Consider the following 18,147-nt stretch of genomic DNA (forward strand, 5'->3'; position numbering starts at 1 on the left):
ATTGATGTTGTGCTAATCAATGTTTATGATATTTAAATTGGTTTTTATGCAAAAAAGGCTATTTTCTCAATATAATTTTACCTTTTACGTAATTTAAAATTAATTTTACACATTATTTATGTTTCTACTGATAAGAAGTAAGAGAGACGAGGAATTATAACTTCTAGATTAAGATGCATGTATTCTTCGGTGGTGGTATACGCTACTTAATATTTCGGCTATAACGTTTACTCTTTACGAGAATATAAATATGTTTCCTATATTTAAACGATACAAGGTCACATGTTGTGGGCACGTTTATATTGTCATGCGCTATTGACAAAAAGGCCAAAATCTAGGCATTGGTGATATTCTCTTCAGCTAAAATTAATATCTAACTAACTGCGCTTAAGGTAAGATATCACAATACTTATGCATGATGCTTAAATCTTAATAATGGAACTTCGGACAATCGGTATGGCTGCGGATAAAGGTAAATGCATGGATATCATAAGTAGTTGATTATAATGTTGTTAAACTCCATAATTAAACCACAAACACCGTTAAACACAAATTTAAATTAGTTTCCGGCACATGTTTAGTACCACGTTTGAATACAAGGCTTTCACTTATCCATTTATAACAGGGTACACAATACACGCAAATCTAATAAACTAAAGAAGAGTTTATTAATCAACGACAGTGGGAATTTGCAGAGGAATCTGAAATCGAATACATTCCAATATCTTCGACGTTAACGAAAATAAGAATACACAAAAAGTCACCAAGTCTTCATGAAGTTATATGTTATCCTGTTACAAGAATAGAAACAGATCAAAGGACAACGAGGAAAGGAGCGAAGGATGTCCTATTGCCACCTCCTCCACCACGCAGAGTATCATCAAGAAGTAGTCGTACTCTTCAACTGGTAACCATATCGAAACCTAAATCAGTATCACCAAAACGGGTAACAATGCCATCTAATGTGGATTTAATAAAAGAGAAAATAAGTAGCAAATTGAATAGGCAAAATACACATTTGATTCTTAAGAGCTCAGAAACCACTTCAATTGTGAATGCTACGCGAAGAAATACTTCGAATTCCGCTCCTCCTGCGTTAAGTAGACATAAAAGCACGTCCTTACCAACATGCAAGGAAAAGAATAAAGTTGTCGGTGTAAAACAATTCGGTACTAGTAGTTTTGGTTCTCCGAGAAAGACAATTCAACCAACTGAATATTCGACACCATCACGTTGCAAATATGGTACATCTCCAACATCCATCATAATAGAAGGAGGCGCAGGAAGAAAAACTCCTATTACTAGCATATTGGATAAAGTTACGCCTATTGACAAACTTTGGGGATCACAGAAGCGAAACGAACAAATAGATTTAACAAAATTGAAAGGTAAATGCGACAAAAATATGCAATTAAAAATCTCAACTAATAAGCCATCAAGCAAATCATCAACACTTACTGCCGTAACACATAGAAGCCGTGATATGATTCGTACTTCCGAAAAAGTGCAGAAGTTAAAATCATATGCTCAATCAACGCCATGCTTAGTAAACAAAAGAGACGATAGGCAAATCAAAACAAATATCAAAACTCTTGCGAATGTATCAAAGTCGTCGTCAAATATTTGTAACAATTTCAAAAAGGCTAATATTATAAAGACGAATGAAATTACAAACAAATCGAATAAGAAATCATTAGAAACTGTTTTTATCAAACCAAAAGCATTTCCAAGTCACGAGAAAGGTAATAAAAATAAACCAAAAGTACAAAAGGTACTTCAAACTGTAAATAAAAATAGTGGACATAAGAAAAAGAAAGGGGATAGTATTATCAATGAAAAATGTAGTAGTCAATTTGGAGATGATGTAAATGAAATTCACCCCGAAGAAAATTTATCTCAGAAACACTTACATGTAAAAGAAATCAAAGCCGGTCGTGACGCCATAATGTCAGACTCCTTTTTTCAACACTTATTTTTTCAAAATGCCCATCCTATGCCAGTTTCAACAGTTTCAGATTCGTGTCATGTTAGTACTGTAAAAGAAAAAGCCCGAATGTTTCAATCTAATTTATGTACTGGAGTATATTATACTCCAAGTGCTGTAAATACATATTTGATACATCGCAAACCTGTGTCTCTTTCACGATTTAAAATGTGGGATAAAAATGACAGCCCTTCAAGCATACCGAGCCCAAGATCTATATCATGGCCCGGTCGAATGGATGGAAAAATCAAAAAATTTGATAGTTTGTTAAAATGCCAGGATGATTATGGCTCTTCGATGTCACTATCTACCATTCGCAGTAATAGTGAACCACCGACAAATAAATTATATTTTTCTCAAACATCAAGACCTAAGTCACCAGTTATAATATTTCATAAAAATCAAGATGACAAAGATTCAAAAAGCTTCGATAACTATAGTTTACCTTCAAAAATGGTACACGAACAGGCATTACATGCGTCTAAATCTAAACAATGTCTGAAATCAAAAGCTTCACATCGTTCCAACACAGTCAGTGCCACTCCTGTTCGTTTAGTTTCAAAATCGGATGATTATGATCTTAGCTTAAATTATCCACCAACTATTTTTTTCTCACAAACATCCAGACCGATATCACCAAAAGTTTTTAAAAAACCTTCAACCCCTACTAGAAGCCAGTCATCGTCGCCAATTTCTATTAGATCGCCGTCGTATAGAAGAATTAACAATGTGAAATCCCAACAAAAAGCCAACCTTGCTGGAACAAGACCACGTAGTGTAGATATTGAAAATAAAAACACGTTGCCTTCACTTCAGACGAGGTCTAAAAGTGATACATTATCTCAGAATAGTGACCCAGAATATGAGGAATATATGCAAGATATTGAAAATAATAAAAATAGATCTGAGAGATTTCGTGAGCTAAATAGGTATTACACTTATTTAGAAAGGGTTGGAGAACTTGAAAAAGCCGCTTCAATTACCGACTTACGGCACAGAAGAAAAGATGAAGAAATTATTGATTTTGATCGATGGAAGAAAATTCGAGCAATTGAAAGAGCCGAAGAAGAACTTAATAGTCTATATGAGAAGTTAAAAATTGCACAAACGGAAAAAGATTTTCTGTTTTATCCTAGAGATATAAAAGATTTTCGTTGGAAATTTGAGAAGGAAAGGGGTTTGAAAGTAAAAGAAAAGTCAGTTGAAGACCTTAAGGATGATTTGTTACAAAAATCCTCGTATTGCCCTCAAGATGTAGAACCAAATCAAAAAAAAGATGTCTATAAACCTTTATGGAGGGGTAAAAGTGTAGCTGAAACGGCATTCAGTATCAATAAGAAAAATGAATGTAAAGATATTAGTAACACAACATCTATTACGAAACCTTCACTTAGCAAAAATACAGATCTATCTATAGGCGAACTTCGTAAAAAGATAGGAATTGGAAATCGTCTTTGGAGCAGCTTATCCTTAGACCAAGTAAATGCTTTAAAGAGTCAACTGAATGCAATTTATAGTAAAGAAATTGAATCGAAATCCCAAAAAGAAATAAATCAATATACAGTGGAGGTAAAAGAAAGAGATAAAAATTACAATTCCAACTTACACGTTAGATGTAGCTCACTTTCAACTACGCCTACTCATGACATCTTAAAAGAGTTAAACAAATCCAAATCAATTGCTGCAATATGTCCAGTTCCATCTGAAAAGGATATTAAAAATAATGTTAATAATACACAGATGTCTCTCAGTGAAACCGAAAAAAAACAAATTTCACAAACTCTAAGTAAAGAAGTTATAAGACGAATTAATACAAAAAGTAACTCTGAAGAGTATTGTGAGAAAAATAGCAATGAAATCAAAGATACATGTAATCTTCTTGCTACTAATAAAAGGCATGTAGTTTATGCATCAGATAAAGAAGAATTGCCTTCTTCGGCTAGTGAGACGGAGACGGGTGGATCAGATAAATCCAATAATACTGTAATTTTTGTGGCACCCAAAAAAGAAGTCCAAAAAAAGGTTGAGTATTTTGAATCTATCAAAAAATTACCTCATAGTAGTGCCCAAATTGAAAATAGCATCCCGCTAAGTAAACCGATGATAAAGTCATGTGATATTTCGTCTCCAGGTTATATATCTCAATCACAATCGTGTACAAATATTAAGGAACTTTTTGGTGAAAGTGATAAAAATAAGTTTTTATCTTTACCATCGAAGCCTGACCTATATTCGAGATCGTCTTCGCCTTACTCAGACGCGTACATTTGCGATAAACGATCGCCTGACTCGCTACGTTTCTCCAGTGACGAGACAATCTGGCGGAGTCGAAGCCCGTCGCCCGATCCGGAACGTTACTGGCGAGCCTTCCTTAAACTGGCGCGTGCCGGTGAAGTACGTCGCCTTGCTCGGCGGTTCGATACACTCCCTGTCACCAGCGCAGTAATACGCCGACATCGCAGTGACCCAGAAATAAACAACATCGGTTTAAGAAATTGTCTATGTACTGGTAAATCTGCGAGGCATAGAGAACGATGTAAAACATCATACACAGTAGCACGCGTGCCGCTTAGATCCACAAACCGTTTTATGCCTCATATTGATATAATTTCAAAATTAGCGGCTCTTAGGAGAAGGACTGCTCCAAGATCGCGATCAGCCGAAGAAGCGTTAGAATGTCGACCTGGAGAAGTAGAACGAATTCGAAAACGCTTCGAAGTAATGTCATTACTTGGGCAAATATACTCATCCGCTCCTGATGTAAGTGAACTTAAAGATATAGCACCATACTTGGAAGGGCCTTGGGTTGCGCATAGGTATCCAAAACCGAGTGACAACAATAGGTCGGTCTCCGATACGAAAAATTTTGTTCGAGGCCAAGTGTCCCCAGTTAAGAAGGAAATTAAGAAACCAATACCAAAGGCACCTTTAAAACTTAACTCAATCTTAAAAAGTGATGGAAGTGAAGGGCAAGAATTTAATCCATCGGCACACAGGCACAGGCCAATTAGCCGTTATGAACCTCCCCGATCGCCCGCCCGCCCTCCGCCAGCTGAATGGCCTTACAAGTTAGCACCCTTCGTCACGCCATCGCGACATAACGTCAAATTTGAAGGTTAATATTTATCTGTTTTTTTTATTTTATAAATGTTTAATATTGGAGTCAAACAACAATTACATTCACTCAATATTTTCCAAGAATATAAAATGAGTAAAACGGCAATTTTTAGACATTTAAAACTGTATATACTTGGGATATACGCTTGATTGGGATTTTTTCACAAAGAATTTATTTAATTTTTAAACTACTATTCAAAACAAGTTACTTATCACTTTCAAACATTAGTTTTTATTTGCATCCCATCATATTTTATTGTATTCTGGTAGAAACTGATTCCACCCCGGAGCCACCACGAAGGATGCCACAGAGCAGCTTCTCTGATTCAGGTAATGCATATATTACTCTATTTATTACAATAATTACTTAGTTTATATTAAACTAGTTTATAATGTGGCAAAGTGACAAATTTGTCTACTACACATATGAACTCTTACGTGATGTGAATTAGAAATGTTTATAAAGTATTTTGTAAGTCCCGTTACAATTATATCTTTAATATCTACAGCAAATGAAACAATAGTCTTTGTTCAACTAAATTATGTAGTCATACGGTAGACGCGATTGTGCGTGGTTTTGGCCGTCGTACCATAACATAAGTACAACACAAATCTTCTTATTAAGATCATTAAAGGTCGACCAGATGTTTACGTCACTTAAGCCCGTCACAGCTTAAGGTTGCCGGCTCAGTTTTTTCGATTGTAAATAGTGCTCCACGCTTCCTGATCGAGGCCGGTTCAGTTTTGTTCGATAATATTTCCAGAAGTGTTTTTGTTACAAATGTTATCTATATTATTATCTAGAAGTATTTATTGATAACGATATCTTGTTTAGTTTGTGTCATCCAAATCATAATCTATTGAACAGTGTGTAATAATGAAACAAAATCTGTGAAAATGAACTTAAGTGAACAAAAAAGCAGTGCCAGCACTAAAGTGTGCGTGCCAGAAGACGATGGTTTTTACAGTGATGTTCCAATTTCGGGTTCACTATCAAAATCGTTGTTGGCTTTAAATAAATATGTAAAAAAGAATTTGCTCTATGATGACAGTGAAGATCAGACGGAAGAAATTGACAATGACGGTGCATATTTCTCTAAAGAAAGTAGTCCAAATGATTCTGTGGCTAAAAGTGACACAGAGAGTGTTAAAAGTAATGAACTGTCCAAGGCACATAGCCCTACCATTTCAAAAGTGAATGTCGACGTAAGTGTAAAAGATGAAATCAAAAGCGATCCCACAAAACAAACGGACGATTATAAATTTAAACAACTTCTCGAAAATCCCCCTTCTCTACGCCGTTACTCCAATTCAAATAGCATACCAAACCAGGATCATGATCGCTATTTAATTGAAGAAAACTATTCTCAAACATTTCGCGATACTAAAGAAAATGAAGAAAACTTTGTTGACCGACGATCGGCTACTAAGGAAAAATTGCAGCGGCATTCGGTACACGATGGTAATTGGGTTAATAGGACAAATATTTATCCAGACGTCTATGCACCACTGCCATTCAGTAAGTCTTTAATGTAATATTTATTGTATAAACTACAACAAAATGCATAATGTGCAATATACCAATAGCGCTAAAACTTTTTATGATATTAATTTATTTATTCAAGCAGACAATCATAAGTACATATGGTTAGTAATATGTTAGTTACAATATTGTCCTAAATATTCGAAGATCGATCCTACGACCCCAGGGATGAGAGTCGCATGCTGAAGCGACTAGGCCAACACTGCTGCAGTGTGAAATATGATTTCAACGTGTGATGACAATTCATAGAAAACTAGTTACTAAATTCTTGAAATTCTATTTTTAAAACCCTAACATAATTGTTTTATCCTTGATGTTGAGGTTAAAAGTAACATTATGAAATTGTTTAGTTTAAATCCTTCATTCACCAAGATACCAAAACACGAACATCTATGAATAAAAAATATTAAATTCCATAGAAAATATACGATTTACGCTGAGCGTGTTGATAAGTCTAAACATACATTACTGTATTATAGACACGTATCGACGTGCCTTAATGATAAATAGTTATTTAAATGATGATTAAAAGTTAAAACGTTTGATGGCGACACGATAAGCTTTGAGCGGGAGACGATGAAAGTGATTTGAAGTAATCACGGTGTTCGTCAGTTATCGCGACGGTGACAGACCGACTGGTCGGACTTATTATAATTGCTGTGCGTGCGCGTCTTGTGGTTTGACATGGGAATATTGAAACAAATTAAGAAAATAACAACTAATGGTTCGTCCTATATTCAATAATCTTCATACTAAGTTCTCTGGTAAAAAATCCTTTACTCTATTGTTTTGTTTTAATTTATAAAATGTATATACAATTATTAAAAAAATATATATAAATATAATTCTGAGATATACAAATATTGCACGTGCGCGATTACCTGAATTCAAAATAAGAACAAACACTGCCGTGATTGACAAATTTCGTAATTTCGTCACGAGACAAGTTGTTTTGCAACAAATTCTTTGTAAATTGGTTTCACAATTAACGTCGATGTTATATTGCTACTTTTTAGGTATTTGAAACATTTTAGAATTACTTGGCTTTACTTACAATAACTCTGCGTACCATAGCCATGCTAAAAATCAACTAAAAAGTCTTTAATTTCTTCTCTAGTAGATTTGCATTAAACTCCAACTCGGTACAAACAAACTTTTTCAAAATATTCCTTTTTATGTATAAATTTATATGTATTTGAAGCGAAAAGTAGTAATCTTTCCTCAGTCGTACTAAAACGTAATTGTTGAAAATAAAGGTTATTTACAGACTGGCGTTATCTTGATCTAATCTATAAAACCTAAGATCATATATATCAGCTTACTACTGGAAATAAACTTTAGGACGCTATGGCTTAAATGTGGTTTCAAATTAATTCCAAAGAAGAACACTGTCAACACTCCCTTTAATCAGTTAATTAATTGGGCAATCAATTTCTGAGCTGCACTGTTATTTAGATATGTATTTTTATTGTATTATTAAAGATAATTGAATGACCCTTACTTATATGTTTGTGTAACGTCAAATTATTTTTTCCATCTTTCGTATTCAACTATTAACATACAACTCAGACGTCAATTGTCTGTAAAGTGGGTTTAATGATTTCCATACACGTTAATATGTAGTTGACGCGAGAAACTTGTGTTTAGCATCAGCACGTGCTAGAAATACTTATTTAGAGAAAGCCGAGACGAATTGCTAAGGGCTTTCCATTTCCTTAAGAAAACTTGTAACCGTTTTTCTCGATAAAGAAATCTGTAATATTTGAATTCAAATTGTATTATTCTTAAATCTAAAGCCGTAAAAGTATTCTCTTATTGTAATTACTAGTATTTATTACTTTACAAGAAAGACGAATATAAGTCATGTGGAGAAATGTGGCTTCATTTCGTATTAGTATAAATATTAGTATAGTATTTGGTTCTGCACTTCTCGCACGCATCATGTTTCTTTTTTTTAGTTTTTCTCTTTAACTAGGGTTGCCTGGAAGAGATCGCTTATTAGCGATAAGACCGCCCGTTGCATCCCTTATAATTTTTTTGTATTGTGTTTCATTCTTTTTTTTTTGCAACGAAGTGTAAATAAATAAATATAATTTTGTTTAAATTTGCTTAAGCTTTTGTTTCGAGAGAATAATATGTTTTCGGCTGAGACATCTAATTATATAATGTCTGTATATTATTTTAATGATATTAATTATACAATCAACAAATTAACTCATCTTAACTTTTATACAAAAATCAAAACCGTTAGAGATATATTTTTATATGCTAGGTAAATACAGCCTTTCGTTACGCCCTACTTCCGACATAGTAAAAACCGGTTGAACTCGTGAATAACATTACGTATCGTCACATAACTACGAAATATTATACTGATGGCTATTACAGCATTGATCATGCATACTTTCACTCTTTTATGTATTCAAATTTGATTGAGTGTCAGTGCTCTATTTATTTCTTGTTATTGTTTATTTTGAAAATTGAGAATTTATGTTAAACGCTTTTAAATATAGTGTTAACTATAAGTAACAAAAATTTTTATTCAGCCATAAACTACTACTTTATTTTTAAATTTATTTTCTGTGTTATGTAAAATAAACAAGTATTTTTAATCACTCGACTAACCGAAATGACGCAACGATATAAGCTCATTCATAAATACACTATGAATATTTAATTAAATATAAAAAATCCAAATAATATTATGTAGTACTTTCAAATACGACATGAAAATAAATTAATTTTACGGGATGTAATAATTAAATTCAATTTAAATGCTTAAAAAACGTGTATTTGTATAATTAATAAAAGATACTATTGTACGATTAACTTCTTTTCTAGAATCACCGAGCCGCCGTTATGTGGAGAGCGATGTAAACATCCACTATCGCTGTCCAGTTCGACACGATCCCTTGCCCTTGGTGCCCGAGAGAGAGCTGGCCCGTCAACAAGCAGAGCATATGAAACGGCTCTACCGAGAACAGAAGAGGAATAAATATTTACAAGTGAGTAATCCATTTATGTCATAACTAAACAGTATATATTCATAAATATAGAGGTGAAATGAGGAAGAAAATATCTCATATTTTTTTGTCTTTGACAAAATTTATTTTATAAGAAGTTATAATATTAGTTTTAAGCGCAAATGATGTATCTAATAATACAGAGAATGAATAAGAACATATCTGACAAAAACTTGACATCATTAAACTTAAACAAAGTTGGTACTGTAATACCTATACTTATATGGGAAACGGGAAAAAGTTTAATGAAAATCGTGATAAAATTCAAAGAGCGAACGGAAAATTGCGATTACCGTGCCAGTCAAGTGAGCTCCGATAATATTTAAATTACTCAAAGACGCACGCTATGCCGTTTGATCGATACTTGACCCTTAAGTCATCATTATCTAAGGAATTATCTTATTATCCAATGGCACTATTAACGGATTAATTGAAAGTAGGTCGCTAAATGTACTTTATATTGATGTTATAATAGTTAACGATGAATTTCATCGATGTCCAAGGATTTACGCGATTCTATATTAAATATAATCGTGGACAAATTTTGTCCATGTAGGTCGTGTAAAAGAAAGGAAAATAAAGCTGGGCAGAGTCCAAAAAAATAAAATGATGAATAAACGTTGCGTATCTGTTTCTATGACGACCAAATATTATTTTATTTATATCTGTAAAGTAGGAAGTAAAATCCACTTATATGAAGTTAGCGGCTTTGTAACGACATCAACTTTCGTATACGGATCGTAACTTTCTCCTACATAAATGGGCAACTTACATTAGGTAGATATTATAAAGTAATTGTCTTATTATAATTGGTTATTTCATTTCTGGTTTCTATATATGTTTGCGACTAAATGTATAGTTTTTGTACTGGTATAATTTAAGTATATCGTGAAATATGTGCTTTCGTCCATTTAGATGTAAGATAAATGTACTTTTTAATATACAAAGTTTCTCACATGCAGATTATTTATGGATATAAAGTAGGTTATAAGTATACTATATGATTATGACGCTATAATGATTGTGGTTAGTCCTCAATAAGCCGAAATAGCTACTCTCTAGTGTCAGTATTCAAATTGCACTTTGGAAATCAAATGTGCAATACATTTGATTCCAATATCTCGCATTCAGTAATTTTGAATCATTTGAATGAACCGTTATCAAATAATTTAAATATGTACTTCAAATTACTCATTTAATAATTATAAATTGTAAGTTACTTCTCAAAACTACTTTAATTGTTTCCAATAACTTTATTATCATTAATTCCAAGCACAAGGTTTTATAAAAATAACATTTAAAAAGTATCATTGTACGGAAATGGTTCTACTAGTGCATTTAGATTGTGAAAGCGTGGCATGGCTCTGTCATTGTGTAACTAAATAATATAATACTGTAATCGTTTGCAAAAAATCATACGATTTTTAGAGGAAGATGAAAGATTCTTCTGCGCGTTAATCTTAATAAACATATTTTATATCTCTCAATTTACTCATTACTGTTACAGCAGCTTATTTCGGGAATACAATCATTAATACTAAGTTCTATTTTATCTAAATCGACATTCATACAAATTTTGATTTGTTATATAATTATACAGATGACCTTGGAAGAGCACAAAAGTTGCTCTTCGATTTATTAAACACCTTCGATATCAAATCAATTTTCCACCACTATCACGTACTTCTTCACTAACTGTTTTCAAGTGCTTTTTTAATAAATGGTAAGATTTTTCGTATATTAATTTCATTGAATTCCTGAATGGCGTTTTAAACTGGTATTGCGATAAACAAAGCCATTCATGATAATAGACTGTCCGAATATATGAATACAAAATAGTAACCTTGACTCTGAATTGACCTTGAATAACAAAATGCGACCAATACTTTAAATGCCTTTGAAATTACTAAAGCATAAAAATATTTTGTTCGGTGATGACCAGTTAAAACTGATACTGGTGTAAATGAGACGTACATGAATATTAAAATACACTATTTTTAATTATATTGTACATGTACAGTGTACACGTTGTATTAATGATATTTGGTTCGTACAAAATTCGGGAAAGCAATAACATAACTTTTGTGTTCGTTAAAATATAATTTACATATTAAATAGTAGGTACGTGTTTTCTTTTAATTGTTCCTGCAATAATGACGCTACTATATAGATTTAAACCTTTTATTTTTGTCTAGTACTATCATACGGTGGTTTTTACAAGCCGGGCGTATACGTGGTTTTTTAAGCAAATACGCACTCGCAAGTCAGGCATTATTGATGTGAGGGAATGTCAAGGGCGGTATCTGTTAAATCTATACATTTTCCCTTACCATAAATATGTATTAAACATAATTTTTTTTTTTTTTTAAAGACAATTCACACCAATTGACCTAGTCCCATGCTAAGCTGGTGAAGCTTGTGTTATGGGTACTAGGCAACGAATATACATACATATTAAAGATAGATAGACATATAAATACATATTTAAACACCCAAGACCTAAGCACAACACCAAATGCTCATCACATCGATGTTCGTCTCAGCCGGGGATCGAACCCGGGACCCATGGATTCGTAGTCAGGGGTACTAACCACTAGACCAATGAGTCGTCAAAAACTAGATCATTGAGCCACTTGTCTGAATAACTCTTACATTAAAGATGAGATATAGGTGAATTGTTAATTTCAGGAAAACGACTACCACCCGATCGACATAGAAGCGTTTGATGCGTCCATTAAGGTTATTTTATTAACAGAGTGCCCACTGTTTGTGACTTTTAACCGCTATATAACATTCGGCTGAACTCATCGGCATTTCTATCAAAATTCTAAATTTCATTGCAGCATGAATAACTATGTGTTTAGGTTTATTCTAGATAAGGAAAATAAATTAATTTAATTTCAGGAGCTCCAAGATATGCAGAGTAGAAGACATCAAGATAATTTTATGCCGTCTCAGAAGACAATCGTGCCTCTTAATCGCTATGACGAGGCTGATCGAGTGGTAGCAAGGGCTTTGTATACGTTCAATGGGCAGACAGGGAGAGAACTTAGCTTCAGGAAAGGGGATATTATCAATGTGAGACGGCAAATTGATAACAATTGGTACGAAGGCGAATTTCACGGAAGGATTGGATTGTTTCCGTATAATTATGTTGAGGTAATTTTAAATTGTCTTAAGAGTCGTTAAAATAAAATTAGTTTAAGATTACATAACTTATTTTGAACTAAGGTAAGATATATTTCATGTAAATGTGTTTGAGTACGAGCAAGAGATAATGTATGAACGATGATGAAATTTAATTGATATGTAGTCGTGAAATGTATTTTAGTAATAGTAGTTGATAAACAAAACTAACATAACTACAATATTTTACGTGGCGTTATCGTTTCAGGTATAATTATATACCGCATATGTATATACATAAAACTTATTATCTTATTCCGGGCAAAGACAAAACCAAAAACAGAACTCATATAAATTGGTCCAGTCATTCTTGTGTTATAAACAAAATTATTTGTTTTTATTATAACATAATTCCTGTTTTTTCAGTTACTAAAAGGCGATGTAGCCCAATCTCCGAAGAAGCCAGTAATCCTCGAAGGTCGGGCGAGAGCGAAATTCGATTTCACAGCACAAACAAATCTCGAACTGCCGCTCAAGAAGGGTGAATTAGTGGTTCTTGCGAGGCGCATAGACCACAACTGGTGGGAGGGCAGAGTGGGGAACAAGACGGGAATATTCCCGGACAGCTACGTCACCATCCTGCAGGAACCCAGTCAGGGTAAGCCGGGTAAGTTATATAAACCAGAAATCCGTTGCTCATATTTAGCCCCAAAAATCGCCGACGTACAGATGATTACAAGTCTTGTGATTAAAGAATTATTAAAAATAATTAATTTTTATTTCTATGGAAAAATCTGTTTGTAATTTTATGACCGCAACAAATTTAAACACTGTGTCTAGGTTAAGCTAATTGTACATGCAAATAAATTGTGGAAAGCGTGTAATTTGTTGAGAAGGTGAATACTCAATATTATGATTATTATTACCAAAGACAATTAAATTAAATAGACAAACCACTAATATGAACTTTTTGAACTCTCATGGTAATTACAAATTTTGACGTTAGATGATAGCTCTGATAATAAGCTGTTCTTATTTAAGTAGTTATAATTAATCTTGAAAAAAATATAGTATAATTATACATTAAGCTAATAATAACAACGGTAAGAATTATTACGTAAACATTCCTATTTCAAATTATTTAAAAATTTGTAAATACCACGGTGAGCTTTGTATTGTCTATTTACATTAATTGTTTTTGGTTCTACTGTATTATCTCTGCCTTCGCCATGGAGAAGAAAGTTGTATAAACAAAATAATACTAGTATCTAGCAAATTTACGAAAGCAACTGGGGATACGTGGTCTTAGTGGGAATATATTACCTGAGTAGAGAATTACATTACGCCTTTAAACCACATAGACTGGGTTTTTGGTAATGTGGTCTTCAAATAAAAAGGTTTTATTTAAAATAAATAAATTTAGAAAACAATAGACACACATACCAATTATATAACTATCTTAAATTTCATGCTTTAGAACCGCAGCCGATCCTATCAACCGACAAGCCAGTGGCATCACCAGCAGCTCACGGCGTGGTGAACGGAGATAAGAGAAGTCTCGGGGCTCACACTTACATCCCCCAACACAACAGCGCAGCACTCGGCAACGCCCCACCGGCCACTGAACCACTCATTGGTGTGTAATTGATTTATTAGTTAGCTTATAACCCAAATAAAATGCTAATAATATCATGAAAGTATTCAAGTTAACAACACAGCACATATTTAATACAAATAAGATAAGAAAATATGAACGTAATCATGTTTTGTCACAAAAAACTATAGTACTTAAAAAGATTTAATAAGTTATATTAATGTTAAAGTAACGTAGATTTTTTGATTGATATTGTATGATCAATAGTGAGGCATTAACCAACTTGAAAAAATCAGTTTAGCCTCTCTGTATATGATACTGTTGAATAATATAAGTTCTTTTAGACTTATATACACGTGTACGTATATTATTTTATATGTTTGTTCACAAATTTCTCGAAAACGACATGTATCGAGGTTTCGATCTGACTTAAGAAACAGTCCAAGTTTCATGAAAATCGGTTCAGTAGTTTTTGAGGTATGTCTCTACGCAGTTTTGTCTGTTGACAGCTATTTAAAGATAGTTTAGTTCTTCTAAATTACTATAATTACATTTCAGGTTATCCCGCGAAAGGTCACTCATCGCCAGCTGACCGTGGATTAAATGCGAGTGTAAACCTCAACAACACAGAGCCTCTTTATGTCGATACGAATGCTGAAGCTGTTCCGTAAGTCACTTCATACTAAACTCTAATTATATTAATCTTTTTAATAATCAAATAGTACAATTCGCTATTGCGCCATCTATCGGGAGAAATGTGAACTAATAATAACTAAAACTAAGCCATATTTAATGATAGATGGCACTATTGTAAGAAATATTATAGACTGACTTTATAATATTTCTCTCTCGTCATACTATTCTTAATTTGCTCACTATAAATTGTACAACAACAACGCTTTTAAAATGATTAAAATCGAATTAATAATAATTTATCTATCTAATTCCATAAAGATCAATCTTTAACTGAAATAAGGTTGACGCAAAATGTCCGTAAAGTTTTAAGTTTAAATGCTAATTAAGATTATTTCTCTGTTTTAAGATATCGTGCAATGTACAAATACCGACCCCAGAACCCCGACGAGCTAGAGTTAAATGAAGGTGATACCGTATATGTATTGGAGAAATGTGACGACGGCTGGTACGTCGGATCCAGTCAACGGACTGGACGGTTCGGGACTTTCCCAGGTATATTGTTTTATTTAGTTACATAATATATAGCTCAGTGTCACTGTTAACCTGAATAAAAACTTCATGAAGCATAAATTTAAACTATACAGTTATAAATAATGATCTCAATCTTATTAATATATTACGTGTTATGGTATTTGAATTCTAAAATGAAATGTGACAATTAATCATGGCTCTCATTCGCGCACATTGATAGATATACTAGCTAACCCGGCAAACGTTTGTTTTGCTATGTATATTAATTTTAGGAAACATTTTTTTACTTCAATAAAAATCTACAATAATAAAAAATAGGGGTTGATCGTAGAGAGAGAGGGGAGAAAATTAGGGGTTGTATGTATTTTTGTTGTATCATAAAAAAATAAATACAAAAAAATAAAATAAAAACATTTTGGGGTGGACGCCCCTTATCCCTATATGCATAAAAAAATTCATAAGAATCGGTCGAGCCGTTTCGAAGGAGTATGGGAACTAACATTGTGACACGAGAATTTTATAAATTAGATTCTCTCATTCACAACGTAACCGTTTTATATAAATGTTTTCCAAGATGGTCAGTTACAAATCTTATCTATTAATAATATAAATTGAAATACACTTTTATTACATAAAACAAACACGAATTTGTGACAATATTTCGAGCGCTTTTTAGCAATGGTCAAGTGAAACTGCGACACCAAGTTGACAGATGACTAGTATTTGATATTATGATTAGTCTATTGAAGATTTGTCTACTGAGGTTATATGGCAGAATTTAAATAGACTATAAACATAATATCAAATACATATCAACTATGCAATCTCTCTGACCAAAATATCTGAAAATCACTCGTCATATAATGTAATTTAATCGCGGTATTTATGTAAATCTATAAAAAATAAAAGTTTATTTTTTATATAAACTGTCTCTTAATTCTCTAGGTAACTACGTGGAGCGCATTTGATAGCGGCCGACCTCGCTGCTTCGGCGGCTGCGACGCGCTACGCTTTGTACGCGCAAACTGAGATGAACTCTTGTAACGCCATATCATTAAGCTTTTGATCCTAATTAATGACGTCACAGTTGTCATCGCGGCATGTGTCAGATATTTACATTTGACATGATATATGACAAGCTGTATAATGATCATGAGTGACAGCTTTATACCGTGTTCTAAATTATTGAAAATAATACATTGTTTATTAATTATTATTTGTCTGTTACAAGATGTTTTGATGTTACCAAAATCAACCCATGACTTTGTTATTTATCAATTTAATTTCGCCATTAAGAACCTAACACTGCACAATAACTTAGGAAATCGTTGTAAGTATCAGTTTGAAATCATACCATTTATTTCCAAAGTTGTTTTATTTTTTCCAAAGAGTTTGATTATTGAATAATTATGTTTAAAATGTATGTGTACAAAATAACATGAGACGTGTGTTAGATGTAATTATTTATTATGAGCTCATCTTTTAAAATGTTTTTTAAAAGAGCGTAGCTGGGCGTGGTTAATCTATACTAACTATAATAAATTTTGCGCACAGACTGCCTTAGTCGCGAATAAAGAAAAAAAAAGATTTACAAAATTCGAACTTTAATATCTTTTAAGTTGGACATTTTGTTAAATTGGCGTCACAATTGGCTTTTCATCTTCAACTAAAAATATTCTAACAAATGTTTAATTTTTAAATTATTGTATATAAAGTTTGTTTGTGTTGGTTACCATAAAACCATACAATACTCAATATATTCGTTAGTTATAGGGCGAGTAACTTGGCGACGTTTGACAATACATTATTATATCGTAATTTTATGGAAATAAATGTCTATGTATTTTATATGTAAGAGCTTGTAATATTTTACGCTGATATACACTATGTACCTAGTCGATTTATGCCTATTTGTATTTATAATTAAATCCTCTAATTATTTATTATTACTTCTATATTTTATCGAACTTCCAATAATTAAAAACCTTTCTCGCCCTATGTAGGATCTTAGATGTCTTAGTTCTTAACCCTATAGTTGTTGTTCTCATGTTAATTTATTTTTAGTAGCACAAATGTTTTATTTGTTGTTGACACCTCTGTATATCGTCATTAACGGCTATTGTTTCATAAACGACACATCTAATAAATATAATCTTTCTAATGATTGTTGTATTATTTACCTTTACGTGGCGCCAAATAGATCTGAGGCTGACAAGCTTACTGTAGAAGTGTAGATTTTATGGTACGCAGGAACTACCTATAAAAACTGTATACGCCACAATATTCCAAGTTGTGTTTCTGTACATGTGCTTCTATAAAACTAACAGGTATTTAGTATTTGATAATAAAACTAATTTTAAAGTTATGTCAATATAAGACTAGGTATTTAATAAACAAAATACCCAATAAATTTACCCAAATCAATTGAGCCCTTTCTAAAATACTTCAAAATATAAATGACCAAGAAATGTAGCTTCAAGCGTGTCTTATAAATTGTAAACTAGATGGCGCCAATATACAAAACATTTATAAAAATGTCATCGTTTCTTAGCAACGCCACACAGTAAACACTGAGAAATTAAGTTTTAAACCC

The 18,147-nt window shown here is 32.7% G+C and overlaps 1 protein-coding gene across 14 annotated transcripts in view; it reads left to right on the plus strand.

Annotated features, from left to right (window-relative positions):
- Positions 1 to 17,716, plus strand: part of LOC125063775 (sorbin and SH3 domain-containing protein 1) — a 116,356-nt gene extending 98,640 nt beyond the window's left edge. For 10 of the 14 annotated variants that reach the window (XM_047670391.1, XM_047670393.1, XM_047670392.1 and 7 more), the window contains 9 exons: positions 5,372 to 5,431; positions 9,486 to 9,649; positions 12,356 to 12,406; positions 12,572 to 12,826; positions 13,220 to 13,460; positions 14,271 to 14,429; positions 14,946 to 15,054; positions 15,430 to 15,575; positions 16,500 to 17,716. In XM_047670391.1, coding sequence (XP_047526347.1) covers positions 5,372 to 5,431; positions 9,486 to 9,649; positions 12,356 to 12,406; positions 12,572 to 12,826; positions 13,220 to 13,460; positions 14,271 to 14,429; positions 14,946 to 15,054; positions 15,430 to 15,575; positions 16,500 to 16,522 — 1,208 coding nt within the window. In that variant the 3' untranslated portion in view covers positions 16,523 to 17,716. Of the gene's footprint in view, positions 1 to 695; positions 5,100 to 5,371; positions 5,432 to 9,485; positions 9,650 to 12,355; positions 12,407 to 12,571; positions 12,827 to 13,219; positions 13,461 to 14,270; positions 14,430 to 14,945; positions 15,055 to 15,429; positions 15,576 to 16,499 lie in introns of all 14 variants that reach the window. The other 4 variants (XM_047670385.1, XM_047670390.1, XM_047670395.1 and 1 more) reach the window with 3 other exon arrangements.
- Positions 17,717 to 18,147: the final 431 nt, after the last annotated feature.

This window comes from Pieris napi, chromosome 3 (assembly GCF_905475465.1).
Source record: "Pieris napi chromosome 3, ilPieNapi1.2, whole genome shotgun sequence".
NCBI classification, from domain to species: Eukaryota; Metazoa; Arthropoda; class Insecta; order Lepidoptera; family Pieridae; genus Pieris; species Pieris napi.